General features: G+C 41.2%; 1 protein-coding gene and 1 long non-coding RNA gene across 3 annotated transcripts; both read left to right on the top strand.

Moving 5' to 3' along the window:
- The first annotated feature begins 670 nt into the window (after positions 1–670).
- Positions 671–6,098, top strand: LOC139298868 (uncharacterized). 2 transcript variants are annotated; one of them, XM_070921672.1, is made up of 8 exons: positions 671–762; positions 1,367–1,411; positions 1,722–1,765; positions 1,866–2,239; positions 2,964–2,986; positions 3,076–3,184; positions 3,321–3,494; positions 3,646–6,098. In XM_070921672.1, exons 2-8 carry the CDS (start codon positions 1,383–1,385, stop codon positions 4,351–4,353), a joined length of 1,461 nt encoding a protein of 486 aa, XP_070777773.1. In that variant the 5' UTR covers positions 671–762; positions 1,367–1,382; the 3' UTR covers positions 4,354–6,098. The 2 variants fall into 2 exon arrangements, with proteins under 2 accessions (XP_070777773.1, XP_070777772.1); XM_070921671.1 differs by having other exon boundaries at positions 2,961–2,986.
- Positions 6,099–7,898: 1,800 nt separating this feature from the next.
- On the top strand, positions 7,899–9,239 carry LOC139299450 (uncharacterized). Its single transcript, XR_011598780.1, has 3 exons — positions 7,899–8,029; positions 8,167–8,340; positions 8,492–9,239. It is a non-coding gene; the product is annotated as an uncharacterized lncRNA (long non-coding RNA).
- The last annotated feature ends 10,195 nt before the right edge of the window (positions 9,240–19,434 follow it).

The following is a 19,434-nucleotide window of genomic DNA, read 5'->3' as shown; positions in this document are numbered from 1 at the left end:
TTAGCCTTTTGACAATCTCGGAACCCTAGAGATTAGCTTTTTATTAGCTTTTTGAAAATGTATCTGAATTCAAATCATCGTCAGACGATAGCTGATGGGGTCGGAGATTGCAAATCGGAAGTCTTGGCCTGGATATCTGCCCTGAAACATTGGTCGTTGCCCCCAGAGGCTAAATCGCCGTCAGAAGATAACCGATGCGTTTGTCTTTTCTGAGGTGGACAGCTCCCAAAAAGACCGACTCCAGATGTTACTGTAGAGTAGCCTATGTAGGGTTTTTTTTTTTTTTAAATCTAGTCTACATCATTTTCCTACACATTGATTCACTGGGGTCGCCAACCTGCAAGTTGCTCTTTAACGTGGTAGTCACAAACACAACGAAGAAAGCCAAGATGTACACAAAAGTTGCCCATAAGTGTTGTTTGGGAAATGGAGAGATGTTTTAAGCTACACGAGTGCTTTAAAGTAAGTGAAACTTAGGCAGACTTCTTCCTTTTACTTCCCCAATAATCAATCTCTGTAACACTGATTTCTAAAGGGAGAAAACACGCAACTCTGTTACTTACACTAGCTGTTTGTACCAACAGTACAACAGAGTTACTGTTTGTAATGTCCGTTTGTTGCTGCGACATTTGATGAGCACATGAAGGCAACACAGGGGCGGGGGGCGGGGGGGCGGCGACAGTCCAAATACCCAAGCTGACCGCTGATCATGTCATATTTTCATCGAGGACAGCAAAGGCTTCGCCCTACTCTTCATCTGGGGTAACTATTATTATTTGAGTTTGTTTAATAAACGTTAATAATTAAGGCTTTGTCTCTCACTTCCGGATTTCAGTTGGCTTTCTCTGTTACAACAGTTTAGCAACATTAACGGTGATTATGAAAAACTCTTGAGTAGTTTACTAAACATTGTTTTCAAATGTGAACTTCTTAAATGTGATTATAATTTTCACATTTGATGTAATTGGAAAGAACAAAGGCTTTGGATTCTGGCTTTAGCGGAAATGCAGGGGAATATATATTTCTGCAGACTCCTTGTTGTTAACTGACGCCACAGACATTATGCTTAATATGTAGACTCTGAAAGCCGAAGCAATGTGTAGTTCCACTTTAGCTGAATACTTTCATTTTGTGAAATGTCGTTATTTTTAATGACACATGGTAGAGACGGACACTATATTGTATTACGGGACACCCCTGTAATACAGCATTTAGTTGTATTTCTAGTCAAATGTATGTGGCAGATTTAGACTAGATTCTGTGGTAATATTATAATATTAATTAAATGTAGTATCAGTACTTTCAGAGTAAAGGTTTTAAATGTTTTTCCACCACTACTTTTAACAATACAAATTTTGTTTTCCAGGTGACAGAGAGCCAGAATGGCGGGTGGTGCAGTGGACGTCTGCTCGTAAGAACCAGTTTTCTGTTCTGTTCAGGGAGGTTTAAATGAGCAATGGCATATAACAAGAGACTTGAGAAGAAAGGTGGAGACGTTACACTTGTACGCCTGAGTTTAGGTTTAAAGGTTTCAACTAGCAGGGTGATTATTCCTATGCTCAGCCAAGTCACCATTTTGCCACCTTTACATGTATATTTGGTCCTATGGTCTTCATCACTACGGCATAGTCTTCTTCCAGTGGCCCAGTAAATACTGCTGTGAGTACCAGCTCTTCTTTTTTCTCTGTTCTTGTAAACCCTGACACTTTTCTACCTTTCAGGTCGACAAAAACACTTAATCTCAAGCAAAGCAGGAAACTAAAAGGTAAACTACACACCATCTTTGCCTCACACACCACAAAACCTTGCTATGATGAGTATTTTCCATATTCCATCAAACTCCTCTTGTCTGGCATGTGTTGCAGGTTCTGATTACCTGGGATGGGTGTCAGACCTTGTGTCCACACATAAACACAAGACTTTCCTCTTAAAGAATCCAGCTGGCGCCAGATGGACAATAGGAGACCTGGACGACACTATTTACAGAGGGAAACATGACGAGTTGAATGAGTGGGGGAAATTATACATTCCTGACATAGTAAGCATGCAGGTTGTAGGTGTAGTGAAGGGGACCTCGTGCCCGGAGCTCGTTCTGATGACCTGTGAGGACAAAAAGCTGTACGCCTACGATGGAGAGAAGATGCATGTGGTGGCTTCAAGGCTGGAGCAGCTTGATAAGAAGGAAATAAACTATCCAGCATCCAAGAGCTATTACAAAGGGGAGGCCTTCAAAGATATGGTGAGTTACAGTTAAGTTACTGGGAACCATTAGGGCTTTGATTATTAATCACCCGTTGGTGCTGACATCGTTTTTTGAAGATGTCTACAGATGTTTTCATGCACTGAGGGTCAGTGAATGGTTTCATGAAAATGATGTGAATCATATGCTGTGGCCTTCACAGTCACCGGATCTCAGTCCAACTGAACCTATGGGAGGTTTTGGAGCAGCATGTTAGTCAGTGCTCTCCACCACCATCATCAAAACACTGACTTTTGTTAATGTTAACTATTTTTTATCCCTCTTATTTTGTTTACTAATTATCATTTTCAAATGTGGAATTCTTAAATGTTTTTAAGAAATATTTGCTGTTTGTGGAAACAGATTGTTTCCTGCCTCAACAAATTTCACAGTGACACTCTTTACCATTAATATTATTCGAAATATTTTACCTTACACAGGTTAATTATCTTTATTTTTGTGCCACACAAGTCCAATCCACAGAGAAGTAACTGGAGCTCCCAGTGTCATTAAATACAGAGTAATGATATTAATGTTAATCCCTGTTTGGTTTTACATCACATCATGAAGCCTTACAATGGTGAGTAACTACTAACCTAATTGATTTCCTTTGCCAATATTTTATATTATTGTGATTCTATTCCACATAGCAAATGTTAATCTCTGGTGTCAGTGAAATGTGTAACTGTTGTCATGTGTCCTGTATAAATTACGATTGCAGCAGGCGGCTGAACAGAGGATGACGAGGTGAGTCCACTGGTTTACTGAACCACAAGTTGTTACTGCTGCATTCTGCTTTTTAGTTCCCTCAAACCAATATCTGTTTATTGTTTTAGAGAAGAAGAGTTTCTGAAAAAGGAAGACCCTTTCAGAAGAAATGCTTTATGGATTGTCAATTTAATGGTGAACCTGAACTCAGAACGACCTTCAGTGTTGGTGGATGAGGTTTGTCTGATGGGGACTGTTTTTTGAAATCTTCTGTTTTGGTTATATTGCATGGCTGTGTCTTAGCGTATTGTGTACACATAATGCTTCTCAGTTACACAGAAAATATCTCTTTGAATGTGTTCTGGTTTTACAGATTCTTCACAGCATCTTCTTTTTGGGAAAGATCAACAAACCACCATTTTCCCCACGAAGTATTGTGACTGATAACGACATGTTAAAATGGTTGTACTACAGATACCCTCGGCCCTTTCGCCTCTATTCCTCTCAACTACCCAAGCGGAGTCCAATTTCATGTGTGCTGGACATGGTGAGATTATAGTTTGTCAGGAGATAACACAATTGTTCCTTGTCAAGTTGCACAGAATTGCTACTTCACCTAAACACAAAGCATGACTCAGTACATGATACCACCTTTGTGGGGACAACAGCAGCTTGATAATATTTGTGATTGCTTGCAGATTGTCCACCTGATGGGACAAAAGAATGAAGACAAGATAATAAAAAGGATGCAAGAGGTCATCCTTCAACTGAAGAAGGATGAAACACAGCATCTGGTCTCCTCCGCCATCTGTGTCTCTCAGAACATCAAGATAGTGGAGGAAGGTAAATCAAAGGATTTACAGACAAGACCAGAGACCCAGAACACTGAGATCCCAGTCAGGTACTACGGAGTCTCCATGTCCACCCTTGGCTCTGTTCCCGGGCGTATCATTGGTGCTGCGTCCTGTCTTAGCGCCTGGGACAATTACGTAGCTGATGCAGTGATGACCTACTTTCCAGAGAAGAGCAAGAAGCCATATTTTGATGGAACCATCAAACTTCCAGAGCAGGTCCGGTGCCAGGCGTTTAGCCTCATTAATGGACAACCAATGCCTCCTTGCAGATCATGTGGGAATTTGTTTGGTTTGACAACAAGTGTAACCAAAGATTGGGCCTATGGCAACTGTGCCGAACCTGAAAGTGTGAGCAACTTGCTTAAAAATGAGAGCGAAGTGAGAGAGCAAGCACGACCAACATCTGCCACGTACACTGATGTGAACCGAAAGAAGGCTGAAGAAAATGTCAAGAATGTGCTTTGGGGTTTGCTGAGAAATTTGGGATTTGAGTGGGATAATATTTTCTACACCCCGCAAACACCCAAAGGAAAGTTTTGCTGTTCACAATAGAATATAGAAATAAACTCCTTATTTGGAGATAACGCAATTCTGACCTGTTTCTCCCAGTCCCCTGTTGAAATAAGGCACAAAATATTAAATCAGAATCAGAAATACTGTTGTACAGTACCGGTGCTCCCATTCAAGAGTAGAAAGCAGCATAAATTTAGAAATAAAAGTATGTACAAAATATAAAAATAAGAAATAGAAAATAAAAATATACACATTTACAATATTTAAGTGAAAAATCAAAGAAAAACATATATATACAACAGCAATGTATATGTATATATATATATGTATTGCACTGACATTTAAGAATAAGTAATAGTGAGGAAGTATATGTAGAAGATTTCCAGTCTGTTTCTTCTGAGGAATGATTTCCTGTGGTGCTCAGTTGTGCATTTGGGAGGAATGAGTCTCCCACTGAATGTGCTCTTGTGCCTGACCAGTACATCATGGAGAGGATGTGAGACATTGTCCAAGATGACCCGCAGCTTGGACAGCATCCTCCTCTCTGACACCACCGTCAGAGTCCAGCTCCACCCCCACAACGTCACTGGCCTTGCTGATCAGTTTACTGAGTTTATTGAGTGAGACCTTGATGGAAAACGTCATGAGGTCAAGGAAAGATGTGAAGAAGAATTCATAAGGACTCAGGAAAAGACAATCGCGGTGCTAAGGGAATCCGACTGCACTTACGCCAGGCTATGTAGTTATGCGATGGCGCAACATTTAAAGGATTTAAAGGATTTGTAATGGATGGTCCAGTGTACCCTATGTTGAAGGAAACAAGAAAGGAAGCACTGAAGCACCTTTCCTTAGCATTTAGAGAATTAAACCAGCTGTTATCATGGCTGCCACTTAGATACATCCGGGTCATTTCACTCAGTTGTCCCTCATGACCCTCCCACTAGCGCCACCAGCAGGCCCAGTAGGGCATCTCCTCTACAAATAATGCTCTTGTTTAGAAGGCATTTGAAATGTATTTCTGTCAAATCGATGAGAAACTGAAGTTTATATGTAGATCTTGTTTTGTCTCTTGCTGATAGAAGTGAGACAACACTGTACAGTATTATTTTTTATAATTTTATTCCATTAAGACAATCAGCCAGGAGGTGAGTGGTTTGAGAAGGCCAAAAGGGAGGAACTGTTTATGGCCCTGTGAAATTCCTCTGGGTTTGAATAAACCTTTTTCTGAGACTTTCCAGGATCTGCAAACTGACTTGACACCCCTCAACGGTAGAATTGCCACCCTGACACCTCCCAGGCCTGGTATCGAGACTCTCCGACTCCCCACAAGTTATGGGTCTTGTCATGAAAACAAGACACTGAGACCACTCACCAACTCACATGTTAATTTACCATTTAAATAATCAATTGCTTTCTTTTATTGAGTTCTAATTTCATGTGATATCACTATTAATGTCTCAGTTATTCACTATTGACTTGTTAACAAACATTTAGCCATAAATAAATGTTTCATTTATCACAAAGTCTTTGTCTGTGAATATTTACACTAAGCAGAGAATGAAGATCAATGTATAAAGAATTTACTACTTTGGTTATGATATTGATTTAATAGTTGCAATAAATTGATTAATTTGATTTAATAATATTAATTTTCTCTTGGCTGTGACTGAGAGTCTAATATTTCATTTTAAAGTGGTAATTATACTACAACACTGAGACAAACATAAAACACACAGAGTTGAGACTTGTATTTGATCACGTTATGCACAATAAAATGATGGTGATATAAACTCAGGTTCAGAATGTGTCATCTGTAGAAGTGATTCTTATCCATTCTTCTCAAGCTGCTGCAAACTTCATGCCACTCTTGTTTGTCAAATGCATACCCAAATCTCTCCCAAACATAAGAGCTTTCCCTTTCTCTCCCCCTCAGGCGGAGACAGAGAAGAAAAGAAACATTACTGAAACATCTTTGTATCTGCCTCTTAATGCATGCAAGGGGCAATCTGATCTGTTTCTTGTGGGTGAGATGATAGAACATTGGGTCAACAAGTGGAAACAACTTGTTTGGTAGTCGCCATTTCCACAAGGTTCCTGGCCACAAAGTCGAGGAGCTCTGTTTTGTTTTCATCCACTTTCAGGAAGCCTTTCCAGTTGGTTTGAATCTTGTATTTTCCATCCTCTCTTGTTCTTGTCCCCTTTCCCGCTTCTGTCTTGTCTGGGACTTTAAGCTGTTAACTTCATAGCAGTCCCATACAGCATCCACTCTGTTGGACCATTCAAGTTTCTATTTGATATAAGGTATGAAGGTCTTGCTGGAAAAGTCATTGAAGGTTTTAGCTACTCCTGGTTTCAGCATGTTGATGACTGCTGACCCATCTAGTATTTGGACCTCGCTGTTTCACTTTTCCACCGTGGAGCGCTCGAGAGTTCTCCTCTACGATCGCACCAGCAGCAAACTCAACATCGATCCAGCTCGTCGAGTTTTTCACAAAGAAAGGAAGAGGAACTAAGGATGCACTGGCACAACGTGTCAAAAGATCAGTGTACCAAGGAGGACACTGTTGGGGACAAGCACTCGAGGTGGCACCAAATATGCCATCTTCAACAGACTAGAGTTGGATGGACCCAAGTTACTGGAGACCGTTGTGGTCAACTCCTTCAGAAGCAAGCCAGTCCATCCTTGACTCTTAAGTTGTGGCTACAAGTAAGGCAAATTCAAAAAAGCCCCCTTAAGGTGCACAGCACCGTGTCAATGTGAAGGAGACTGTGAAGAATTGGTTCAACAACAACAATCAAACAAACATATTTCTGAAATATATTTGTTTAAGGAAATCTTTGTATTTGACACATTGTTTTTAAGCTAAGTTGCTATGGTCATATTGAATATTGTTCTACTCTTTACAGTCAGTGTATTTTCAGGGTTAATGAACAAAAGGATAAACCCTTTAAAACTCTACACAACATGCATGCAACAGACATGATATTATAAAGTCTAGGCTCTCAGATACTGTAGACGGTAGACATCACCGTGTTATCATGTTTGGTTCAGGAGATATGATGCAAAATACGGTGGCCACCATGAGGCGCTTTTGCAATGGCTCCATTTCTGAAAATGTTCAGGACCCCAAACTGTACAAGTGTACTAAGTTTCATGCTTTTATGAAAAAGTAAACAAAATAATTTTCACATATCCCCTGGACTAATGAGCTTCTGCTTTCACTTTCATTCAGCTGCTTTTTTGCCCCAACGAGTGTGTGTACACAAACATGTTGTCACGTGTGCAAGAGAAACTCAGGAGTGGTAGTCTGAATCAGGGGGCAGGGCTTAATCTACATCTTTCTGTTTCATTTACTCCTAATTTACAATGGTGAGTAGCTGCTTTTACATGGTTTCCTTTGCCAATATTTTACATCATTATGATTAAATTCTACGTTGCTAACTTAATTTCTGTTCATGTCACAATGTGCTTCATGCTGAACAGAAGGCAAAACGGTAAGTCAGCTGGTTTATTGAACCACAAGTTGTTATTGTTGCATTCTGCCTTTTTAATTCCCTAAAAATAATTTATGTTTGTCATTTTAGAGAAGAAAAACGTGAGAAAAGCAAAGCCCTTTTTATAAGGAATGCTTCCATCATTATCAAGGAAATGAGGTCACTCAGGTCAAAACTAAATAAACCCCCTCCAGAACATCCTTCAGCATTGGTGGATGAGGTTTGAACTTTTATGAACTTTTGAAATCTTCTGTTTTGGACATAATGCATAGCTTTGTCATGGTGTAGTGTGTACACATTATATTAAAAACAACAAAATAGAAAATCACATCTCTTTGAATGTGTTTGACTTAACAGATTCTTCACAGCATCTTCTTTTTGGGAAAGATCAGCAACCCACCATGCACCGCAGAAGATATTGTGACTGATGGCAACTTGTTGAATGAGCTGAAGGGCCGCTACCCTCGGCCCTTTCGCCTCTGTTCCTCTCAGCTACCCAAGCGGAGTCCAATTTCATGTGTGCTGGACATGGTGAGATTATAGTTTGTCAGGAGATAACACAATTGTTCCTTGTCAAGTTGCACAGAATCGCTACTTCACCTAAACACAAAGCATGACTCAGTAAATGATGCCGCCTTTGTGGGGACAACAGCAGCTTGATAATATTTGTGATTGCTTGCAGATTGTCCACCTGATGGGACAAAAGAATGAAGACAAGATAATAAAAAAGATGCAAGAGCTCATCCTTCAACTGAAGAAGGATGAAGCAACAGATCTGGTCTCCTCCACCATCTGTGTCTCTCAGAAAAACAAGACCCCAAATTCAGTCAGGTACTACGGAGTCTCCATGTCCACTTCTGGCCCTGTTCCCGGGCGTATCATTGTTGCTGCGTCCTGTCTTAGCGCCTGGGAGAGTAACGTAGCTGATGCAGTGATGACGTACAATGAGAACAAGAAAAAGAAATCGTATTTTGATGGAACCATCAAACTTCCAAAGCAGGTCCGGTGCCAGGCGTTTAGCCTCACTAATGGACAACCAATGCCTCCTTGCAGATCATGTGGGAATTTGTTTAGTTTGACAACAAGTAAAAAAGAAAAGAATTGGCCCTATGGCAACTGTGCCGAGCCTGAAAGTGTGAGCAACTTGCTTAAAAATGAGAAAGAAGTGAGAGAGAAAATACGACGAAGATCTAAGAATTACACAGCTGGGAACAGGCAGAAGGCTAAAGAGACTGTCGAGAAACAGCTTAGACAGTTATTGAACATGCTGAAATTCAAGTGGGATGGTTTCTACACCCCACAAGGAGTTTAATCTTAAAAGGGGGAAGTGATTGAATATTAAATATCTTATGGTTCTTTATTAGCAGATTGACCTCGATGATTTTGATTCTTTCTCTGTAAAAACTTCAATACACTAACTTCTCTCTAACATCATTACAAATTGTTTATGCTCCAGCTAATTACTATTGTAACAAAGATATGAATGCATTCATGGCAAAAACATGTAAGCATGCAGAACATGCAAATGTTGATCATGTTATTCACAATAAAATATCATATTTATCACCAAATTCCCAGTGTTTATATACTGCATGTTGCAGCATAAAGAAACACATATTTTAATGTATTTATGCTCAACTGTCTTTGTCCTCTGGTAGCTTTGTCTCAGTGGCAATGATGCACCACTAGATGGCAGCACAATCATGCTCAGTTAAAGTCTGCTATAAGATCCAACTCAAAATCATCATTTCAATATCTGTCAAACAGCAGAGTCGAGAGACTTTAAGCCAATCACAGCAGAATCCTCTCGTCAAACTGATTTGACTGGAATTTGGAAAAGAAGTATCAATTATGACTACACTGTCCTTGCTGCTTTGTTGTGATCCTTCGACTCCACTTCACAGGTGACTTCTTCCAGCACCTTCTCACCTCTGACAGGCCAGACTGCTTCTGTCACACCAAACAAAGACAGGAAGCATGCTGCTGTGGTCCACAGGATAATTTCCCATCTTTCGAAGGAAAGACAGGAATCAAAGTGCAACGGGAAGAGCAAATGATTTCTGGCTTTAAATGAATTAATTTACCAAAAACACTGATGAAAACAAACAAAATAAAATGCCATTGCAGGTTTATGCAGATTGTTTTGGATAACTGTGGTCAGGGAAGAAACTCAATCAGGACAAATGTGGATTACAGTTTAATATCCAACGCTCCATTAAAGCTATATGTCGTCAAGCTAATTTATTATTACCTAGGCCAGTCTGTACTTGTGTTTTGATTTTTGCGGTGCCAAGGAGGTCATTTCTGAATCAGAAGACTTGAGAACCAAACAAAATGCCATTCTTTAGGAAACGTCTGGTGAGTGGTGGGAAACGCGATTTATTTCCAGCTGCTACGTCACAGACGCTTTGTCTGGCTTTTCCTGTGGCCATCTCTCCAATAACATGTTTGTTTTCAGGGTCTATACTAGCCAACTGCTACCGCTGAGGGAAATCCTGTCTGACCCCTCAGCCTGTTCTCTGATGAAAACACTGGCACTTGGTGACGTCCAGGAGACAGAAAGTTAATTTTTCCTTAAACCATATGTAATTCACAGCTCTAATCTCTGTTTGAACAGGCAGTCCAGGACCTTGCCTGGAAGCGTTGGCCTTGGTAGGACTCTCAAACATTCTTTACTATGAGAGGACGTCACACATACAGATGATGAATGCTGCATCATACTCGCGTGCACACACACACACACACAAACACACACAGATGGTTGCAGTTAGACTGTAATATTTTCACTGAAGTGGCCCTCGGTGTTTCATGTCTGGAAAATCTGAGTCATCCTTGTTTGACAGATCATCTCTGATCTAATGTATGCTTTGTTTAATCACTCTATAATGCATTAAAGCATGTTTGTAAGTGAAACAGGTGCTCAGATAATTAACACACATCGTCAACACTGTACTCTTATATTCTAAATCCAGCTGTCCTTCATACTGTTTCTTGTTCATATGCTTCTTGTCCATATCACTAGTAGTCTTTGAATATATCTTATCTTCCTACTGCTGGAAGCTTACGTAGGCTAGCAGGGTTTTGCCTATAAGGGTGAGCTCTTTGGAAATAAAAGGCATTGGGACGTTTATTTTATCCCTCAAATGGAAACAATATGATTCAAATGTTTTATTTTACTAGTCAAGTACAGGTGCAGTAAGTGTCTCTGCCGTCTGCCTGCAATCACACAGTGATGACAAGACTCCAGGAAGTCACTTTTCCAGGCCAAGAAGTAGGCCAGCACATAACTCCCAGTAAAACCAAAATGTATAATTTTTACACTTCGGTTTTTGTCCAGACTAAACGATGAGCTACACAATCTTAATAAGAAGCTTTAGAGGTGCTGGTAGGGGGATTTTGTTACCCTGTTGGATAGAGCCAGGCTAGCTGCTGTTTCCAGTTGTGCTAAGCTAAGCTAACCGACTACTGATGGTAGCTTCATACCTACCTACAGACGTGAGAGTGGTATCAATCTTCTCATCCAACTCTTGGCAGGAAAGCATGTCAGTGTATTTCCAAAAATGTTGAACTATTTCTTAAGTCTGCTCTTCATCTTATAAGAGTGACACATGTATTAAACAAATCAAACTCTCAGTAATCCCCCTGACCATAAGCACTATGTGACCTTGTTTCTGAGATGTTCTTAAAATAAAATAAAACCTTTTTAATATGTATTTTTAAAATGTACTGTATGTGAGTGTGTGCAGACCCAGTAGTTGATACTCTGTGTGCACAGTACCTTTTGTAACTCTAATGCTAAGCTCTTCCTGGTGTGTACCAATCCCTCTGACCACCCAATCAACAGTATGTTTGTTTGGGTGTAAACACTGTAGAGGAGAACCAGAGGACTGTTTATTGTGTTTGTTATGAGTGTGTGTGTGTGTGTGTGATTGTGTGTGATTGTGTGTGTATGTAACAAAAATAGTAGCAAAGTAAGTTATTTGTTGTTGGGACAAGCTGAAACAGGCCAGTGCTTGGTACACACATCCGGCGTGCTTAACAACAGCTTTTGTGAATGAATATTTATTTGTGTGTGCTTGCGTGTGTGTGTGTGTGTGTGTGTGTTTGTCATGTTGTTGCGTCTGTCTGCAACCACTGATCCAGACTGCCAGGCTGTCCCAGGCCAGGGACCAGCACAGCAGGGGGTTCTAGGGATTTCGATTATACCGCTGCCACAGGACCACCACTTCCCATCATGCCGTTCAGTATGGCCAGTTCCGAATGGGTGACTCAGCAAGCCCTCCACGGACATTTTCATGTCGCTGCTCTGCAACAAAGAAAGGAGCGTTGCTTTTACAGTCTCTAATGAAGAGTGAGTGTCTGATCGTATATGTCTTCCAGCACTGATATCTCTGACATCACAGAGACGCCGATGGAGTTGTGTTTCCTGAGCAAAATCCCCCCTTTTTTTTAATCACATGTTATGGTTGGTCAGCCTTCCCTTTAGGGCCAACTCCATTCTTGTCAAACACAAATAAAACGAACAATGTGAGACATGATGTGTGACTGTAGCACAAAGTGGGAGGACTTTCTCCTCTCTGGCACGTAAAACCTGACATGAAATCATTTATAAAGTGTTGCTGCTGGAAAATACAGCAAACTAACTAGCGTCAGTGCAGGTCTTATATAACAGGCCATATACAGAGCAAATGGGCCCCAGCCCTAGTGAAGCTGTCATCTGCTGGAGTAGTAAAACAATGGGAGTGAAGGGTGAGAGATAACAGAGCACCACCCCTGCTGTGATAATAACACTGTGCGATGGCTATATTTAGGAGCTCACTTTGACAAAATTGCTTGGTGTGTGTCTGTGTGTGTGTGTGTGTGTGTGTGTGTGTGTTTAAGTGGCTGCCCAGAGCTCAGAGCTATGCAGCGCCACAACAGCTTTGCCAGTAAAATCACTTTCAAATGCACTAATGTGTGCAGTTCCCCCTTCCCCTGCAACAGAGATATGTGCTGTCAAATAAAAAGATAGGTGGGTAATCTTATTTTAGAGCAAGGAATTCATTTGAATGTTTCTCCCTTTTAAAACCATCCACATATTCTATACAATATGATGTTCACTACGAGTTCTCCTTATTATAATACATGTCAAATAGGGGGTGGGGATCAGGCGCACACACACACACACACACACACACACACACACACACACACACGTTTTAAATTTGACCTTTTTGTAAACGGACATTGTGGCCTTTCCCCTACATTCTCAGGTTGAAGCAGACCACTCATTAAACCGGCACCAGAACTTGCTACCGGGACCTTACCTCCAATAAAAACAGCTCAGGCCTGGACAGCAGAATAATGACTTTTCACTAGATTTTTAGGCCAGCTGATGCATTTACAGGAGGCGCAATAAGGCTCCCCTGCTTTCCTCTCTCCTCCTGTGCTCTAAAGTAACCCACACTACTGTTGGCTACATTTACACACAGACTAACCTGAGAATAGACCCTCTCTACATCCCACAGCAGATTTGTCTTTAATTTCATTCGATCTATGATGGGAATATACCTGAAGAGCAAGGACAGCCTATACCGACATGGAGATTTAACAAACTTTTGGCCACTTGGGGGCAGCTGAAACAAAATGTGAACACAACACATATCTGACATATCTCCTTTTAAGTTGATATGGCGAACTTGTTAGCAAGCAGTTTTTTTATTTTCACGTCCACATTATGATTAATTTGGAGTCATGTTTCTGGCCACCTGGTGAATGTAACTCCGATATTCCCTCCCTTTTAGCTCTGTTTTTGGTCTCTACCAGCTCCTGAGGGATATTTCTGCCTCTTTAGCTACTAAATGCTCCACTATGTTCACCAGCTGGTCACTCCGTGAAGCCGAGGGGAGCTGCAGATCCAGGTGATAATTAATGTAGGTTCATCTCTATGAGTGACCCTTTCACGTTGTTAAATAGTCATTTGATACATTCTTATCATTGTTAAAATATAGTTAAGAGAGCTGAAACAAATGTAATTTAAGGTAAACTATTGACTTATTGTGTATAACATAACATAAATGATCGCCAGGGGGAAATAAACCTTTCTTGCGACAGACATTTTGATATGCCACAGCAGGAAGAGAACAGGTGTTATTAATAACATTAATGATGGCTTAGTGGGCCAATTAATGTTATTAGTTACACCTGTGCTTTTCCTGCTATGACAAGTCAAAAGGTCTAATCAGATGAATGCAAAAACACTTGTGAGGACGTGTAGGGCCTTTAATTTGTTTTTATTCTCTTAAACCTCCTTGTTGTTTTACCTTGCTGTATTTGTTTCTTGTCTGCAGCACATTTATATTTGCTGCTGTCAGCACCTCACCAGGTAAGTGGCGTGCATTTATCTCCTTTGCTGTATGAATCTAGCTTGTGAGTATTGTTACTTAAGTAAGTAAGCTAGCTAATAGAGCTACTGTGGTGAAACACAATGCTTTTTGGCTACTTGAGGCCAGTGCAACAAGCTGTAAACACAACATTGACATATTATCTTGTAAAGTTGTTAATGCAAACGGTAGTTGCTCACTTTGGCTGCCTTTTGGTGATGGTAGGCTACCGTACAGTGTTTTTATCAGAGCTTGTTCTGGTTAAAACAGCTGCAGCGGGCGTTTCTGATGACAATAACATGCATTATCCTAACATTTGAGTCTATCCTCCAAGGGGAGGGAAAAGGTCTAACGAGACAGGCCGTATCTACTATACAGTAACCAAGACCTCAAGACATCAGACTCCTCACGGGTTCACTCCTTTCCTGTGTCTCAGCACAACATGTTTTCTTGCCATTGATTGGGGCAGAGTGTTCCCTGCCCTGTTTCTGTTGGCTGGCAGCCAGGGTTTTTGAAGCCATCACGAAGAGATAAGTCAATCAGAGTGACCGGGGTAACCTCAGGGTTATCAGCGCTACTGTTTACTTAACCCTGTTCACCACAGATACTCAACACGTGTGCATGTTAGCAGCTGCAGCTCGCTTTGTGAGCTGTGTACAGTACAGCGTTTCATTGTTATTATATGAGACCAACCATCACAGGATCAGAGGTATTACAGGTCCCAAGCTATTAGACACTTATTTCTCTGGACACCTCAACACACACACACACACACACACACACACACACACACACACTGTAACTTTATGTTGCACACTCTTCCCCTCCTCCTTCTCTTTTTGTCTTCAGATTCTGGACAGATGTGTCAGGGTTTGGGCGAATGCCAGCTCCAGAGATACTGGAAGTTCAGACACAGCCCTGCACAACAGACTCTCTGTCATGCACATACACACACACACACACACACACACACACACACACACTTCTCCTTTCCTCCTCCCCCCTCTTCCTGTTGGATTTTGTTCCCGCTGTTCTGAGAAAAATGAGGCTTGACTTTTAAAAGGGAATGTTCTGGCCCTTGACAGCAGGGTTTGGTACCGGTCATCCAGTCACGGTCTGCCGGGACAAACTCCCAGTCTTACATGTTACATCATGCTCTCCAGGTTTGCTCCCGTTTGACCTTTCCCTGCCACCTTAAAACGGAAAGTCCCGCTGGGCTCAGACAAAGTAATAATCTGGACCTCTCTGAAATTACCCTGTTGCAAAATCAAAGAGGTGACTGTTCGGCTGCATTGCGAAGGTTTGAATTGGAGTTGTATTGCTTTGCTGTTTGGCCACTGTCAAGGTGATCCTGCTGAGAAATCCCTCACCCACCTGGCCAGCACTTTGCTCCACAGCCAAATAACCTCAGAGTGGAGGAACAACGGCTCCTTCGATACTTCAAGGAAGTAACTGCCACCAAACCTGACATGACTGAGATTGTTGATGTAGCTGAAATAATTAGATGTGCACAAAATCTTGTTCCTTTTTCATGCCCGCTGAGGCCTTTGCACTAGATGTCGCTGTTTTACATACATAGAGACACACTTGCTAAGCATTGCCCCATTAACTACCTGCATTTGTTTTATAGTCCTGCAGCTCACAGTAACACCACAGCTCTTTCAGCATAAACACAGTCAGCTCACACATTACATGAAAAATACAATAAATAAATAAATAAAAATAAATGTACACTTATTGTTAGCAAGACAACGTGTTGGATAATACTGGACATTACTGACATAAAAAGAGCTGTAACTTTAATCTACTGCAAACTGATACATGTCTAATGATCTAAAGTGGTCGTTGGAGGTTAAATGGCTCCAAAAACATTTGGCTTCTTGGTCTTGCAGTTGATCTTCGTGCTGCAGGGCAAACTCCTCACTCCAGCTTGACTGGCTGACGCATGCACAGCGCTCTCACCGTCACCAAATTTAAACGATTAACTTCTTCAATCAACTTTTCCATCTGAAGCAGTTAGAACATCAGAGATCTGTTTAGTTTATCTCTCATTCCTCTTCTCTACGCTGCCAGAGTCGTTTGAGTTTCTCCGTATTGTTTAATGGACACTGAGCTCGGCCTTGACCTAAACAAATGTGGTTTAGATTCTGGGAGTGTTGCTATTAATATCCAGTCAGTCTTTTGGCAGCAGATAGCTGATACTTAAAGAGGGAGACAGGGCATGATGGGAGGGAACTGCCTGCTTGCCTGGTGCACAGGGGAAAGTCTTTGCATAGCCTAAGAATACATTTGTTTTAATCTGTTTCACAGTCAGCAGCTTAATATATCAGGAATCTGCAATTACACAGCAGCATTTCCAGTGGTATGGTGTGTGTTTAGCCACACTTGGAGTTGATAAGCACTGACTGGGGTGCAGTTCCTTCACTTGTTTGGCTCTAGGTAGGCAGTTTAAAGTGTCAAATTATTGACACTGTGTATTTGGCAAAGTGTTGATTTTTCTCCATTATCAATGGTTATTTAGCAGTTATGATTGCATCTAGGTTGTAATCCAGATACCTTTCATTGTCTAAGAATGTGGGCACTTAATTACAAGCTGAAAGATTAATATAGAATGATACCGTTTGTTTATCACTCCTAAAATCTCATTTACACTCCTCACAGAGTGTTTGTTGTAGTATTTCTCTTTCACTCGTCAAGACTGATTTTTCATGCCAGCCTCACTCTCAGGATTCATTTGGCCCTGCTCATAACAGACAGACTCAGTTTCTGAGGTGCAATGCAAACATTCCAAGTGATTTAGCCGAGGCAAAATTAAATTCCTCAAATGATTATTGCTCAAGTCTTTTTTTTTTTTCTTTTGGTGTGCTCATAAAAGAAAAGACTTGCAGGTGCAGGAAGAACATTCCTCAATTGTGCTATCGCTATTGAGAGGGGAGTTGCATTCCCTGCTTTCTCAGTACTCTATTCCTGTAGCCTACGGAGCCCGAGCCAGATGGAAGGGTGGCGTTCCACCACACTGCGATCCAACCCAAACATCTGCCTGGCAACGGCCGAGGCCTTCTCGCTGAGACAAAACACAGGCCCTCTCTGTGCGATACCATTACAAATGATTTCTCTGTTTGATCGGGAATAGCTGCTGCACACTGCTTGCGGCAGGGATATGATAGGTTGGAAATATGTGGGTCTCAAAGTAGGATTGGATGTTTCACCTCACCCAGTCTTCACCCAGTCAACCTAGCCTTAACCCAGCCCTTAATCAACCTTCACCCATTTCACCCAGCCCTTGCCACAGACTGTAGAAAGATATGGAAGTGGCTTCTGTTGCTTCATCCACAAAATTGTTCAGGGAACGTCTTGAAGCTTGGACTCGCCACTCGCCAGAGGTGTGTTCTCAAGTCACATGATTCAAGTAATGAGTCTGATTTTTTTGGACTTTGGATTTTGATATCCTCCCCAAGTTATAAAATTCATTCTCTTGACAACGGATATACTAAGAAGCAATCTGGTTCTGGAGCAGACCGGACAAAAGATGATACCTTGGAGGATCACATTCGGATGAAAAAGACTCCTGTGGTCAACAAAAAAATGGATGCAAAGTATTCGGCTCAGAAATTTCATACGATTGTAGTTGTGTCACAAGAATAACATACCAGGGCACGTGATATGCACATTACATGAACATCAGAACATCAGATCAGATGATTATGCATAATGTAAAAGAAGGTCACGCATAGTGATAAATACACAGAGAATGATCACCCACGTCTGCAATTCCTCTCTCCAGCCTCTTTTATTGTGGCATTGGTTTTATGACCTGCAAATTCTGCTTTCATCAACCTCTGTTCCAGAGGCAGCAGGCAGCTGCTTCCAGCGCTACCTGCTCAACCCCAAACAGCAGACAGACACTGTTCACGACTAGCTGGTGAACAGAGTGGAGCATTTAGCAACTAAAGAGCCTGATAAATCCCTCAGGAGTTAGTGGACACCAAAACAGAGCTAAAAGGAGAGTGAATAATATTATTCACCAGGTGGCCAGAAACACAACTCCAAATGAATGCTAATGTTTATGTGTATGCTGAATGGGTACATAAGCAGCTGTTGTGAATTATTTTAAAGTAATTAATACAATCTTTGCGCTCATACGTTACATTTACTATACTGACTGTTACTCTGAAAATGTAAAATGGCATCAGATTTGGTGAAGGGCTTCACACCCAAGACAAAGACCCATTTGTGACTTGCAAAACAATGATTTTGACCCACCTCTCACCACCATCTTTGTCGTTTACTGGATCCAGTAAGAAAGTCCAAATTTTCCCATTGTGATGGAGCCTGAGTGCAGCTGGCCCTGTCAATCAAGTACAACACACTCCCATACATACCGCTCTTAAAGCCAAAATATCCACAAACCTAATTCTTTTAATATTTGCCACTAAGACATTGGCTGTTGAGAGCCTAGGACGGTAGTTGGTGCCTGGTCTAACCCAGAGCCCCCAGGCTTCATCCAGTTTGTCCAGGCCCATTTTCAACTATTTTGGTGGCATGATGAAGAAAATGTTGAAAACTGAAGCAGTTGAATATTTTAATGGGAAACTTAATATAATTAATATAATGTTTATCTGGTGATTACATACAGGGAAAGGGTTATGATTCTAGTGGGAATTAAATCTGCTATAATCACAATGTGCAAGGAGGGTGAGGCACAAAGTGGTGTTGAGCTTTATGTGCTTAACATCATACTTTTTATCATACCCTTATTATATTTAGCACTCTGTCAGGTGTAACAAAAAAGTCTGCATTATGTCGACATACAGTATTTTGTAGCTGTGGTTAAATTCACTTTTCCAGAGGTGGGGTTTGAGGACCATGTGTTGGTGTGACTGTAGAGGCTCGGTGGCACTGACGTACCAGGCAGCCAGAGTGAAAAGAATGTTCTGTTATTAGTGGAAAAGCTCCTGTTATGTGGATTAATCTACAGCTTCAACTTTGATCTCCTGACTCACTCTAAGCGACTTTGGAGGGGAGTTGGGGCCAGTGCACATTTCACATTTCACACACACACACACACACACACACACATAGCCTACATGCTGCAAATGTCCATCATGGGTCACATAATCTAGGTTGAAAACATAATTAAGTCTTTCAAAACAAGTCAAAATAATCAGTCAAATTTCTCAGTGTTTAGTTGATTTAGTTAATCAACAAAAATGTTGAATGATCTACTGATGTTTCCTGATTCTGACTCAAACAAATGAAACTA

This window comes from Enoplosus armatus, chromosome 16, assembly GCF_043641665.1.
Source record: "Enoplosus armatus isolate fEnoArm2 chromosome 16, fEnoArm2.hap1, whole genome shotgun sequence".
Taxonomy (NCBI): domain Eukaryota; kingdom Metazoa; phylum Chordata; class Actinopteri; order Centrarchiformes; family Enoplosidae; genus Enoplosus; species Enoplosus armatus.
The sequence above is the reverse complement of the archived record's forward strand: the minus strand, read 5'-3'. Positions and strand labels throughout refer to the sequence as shown.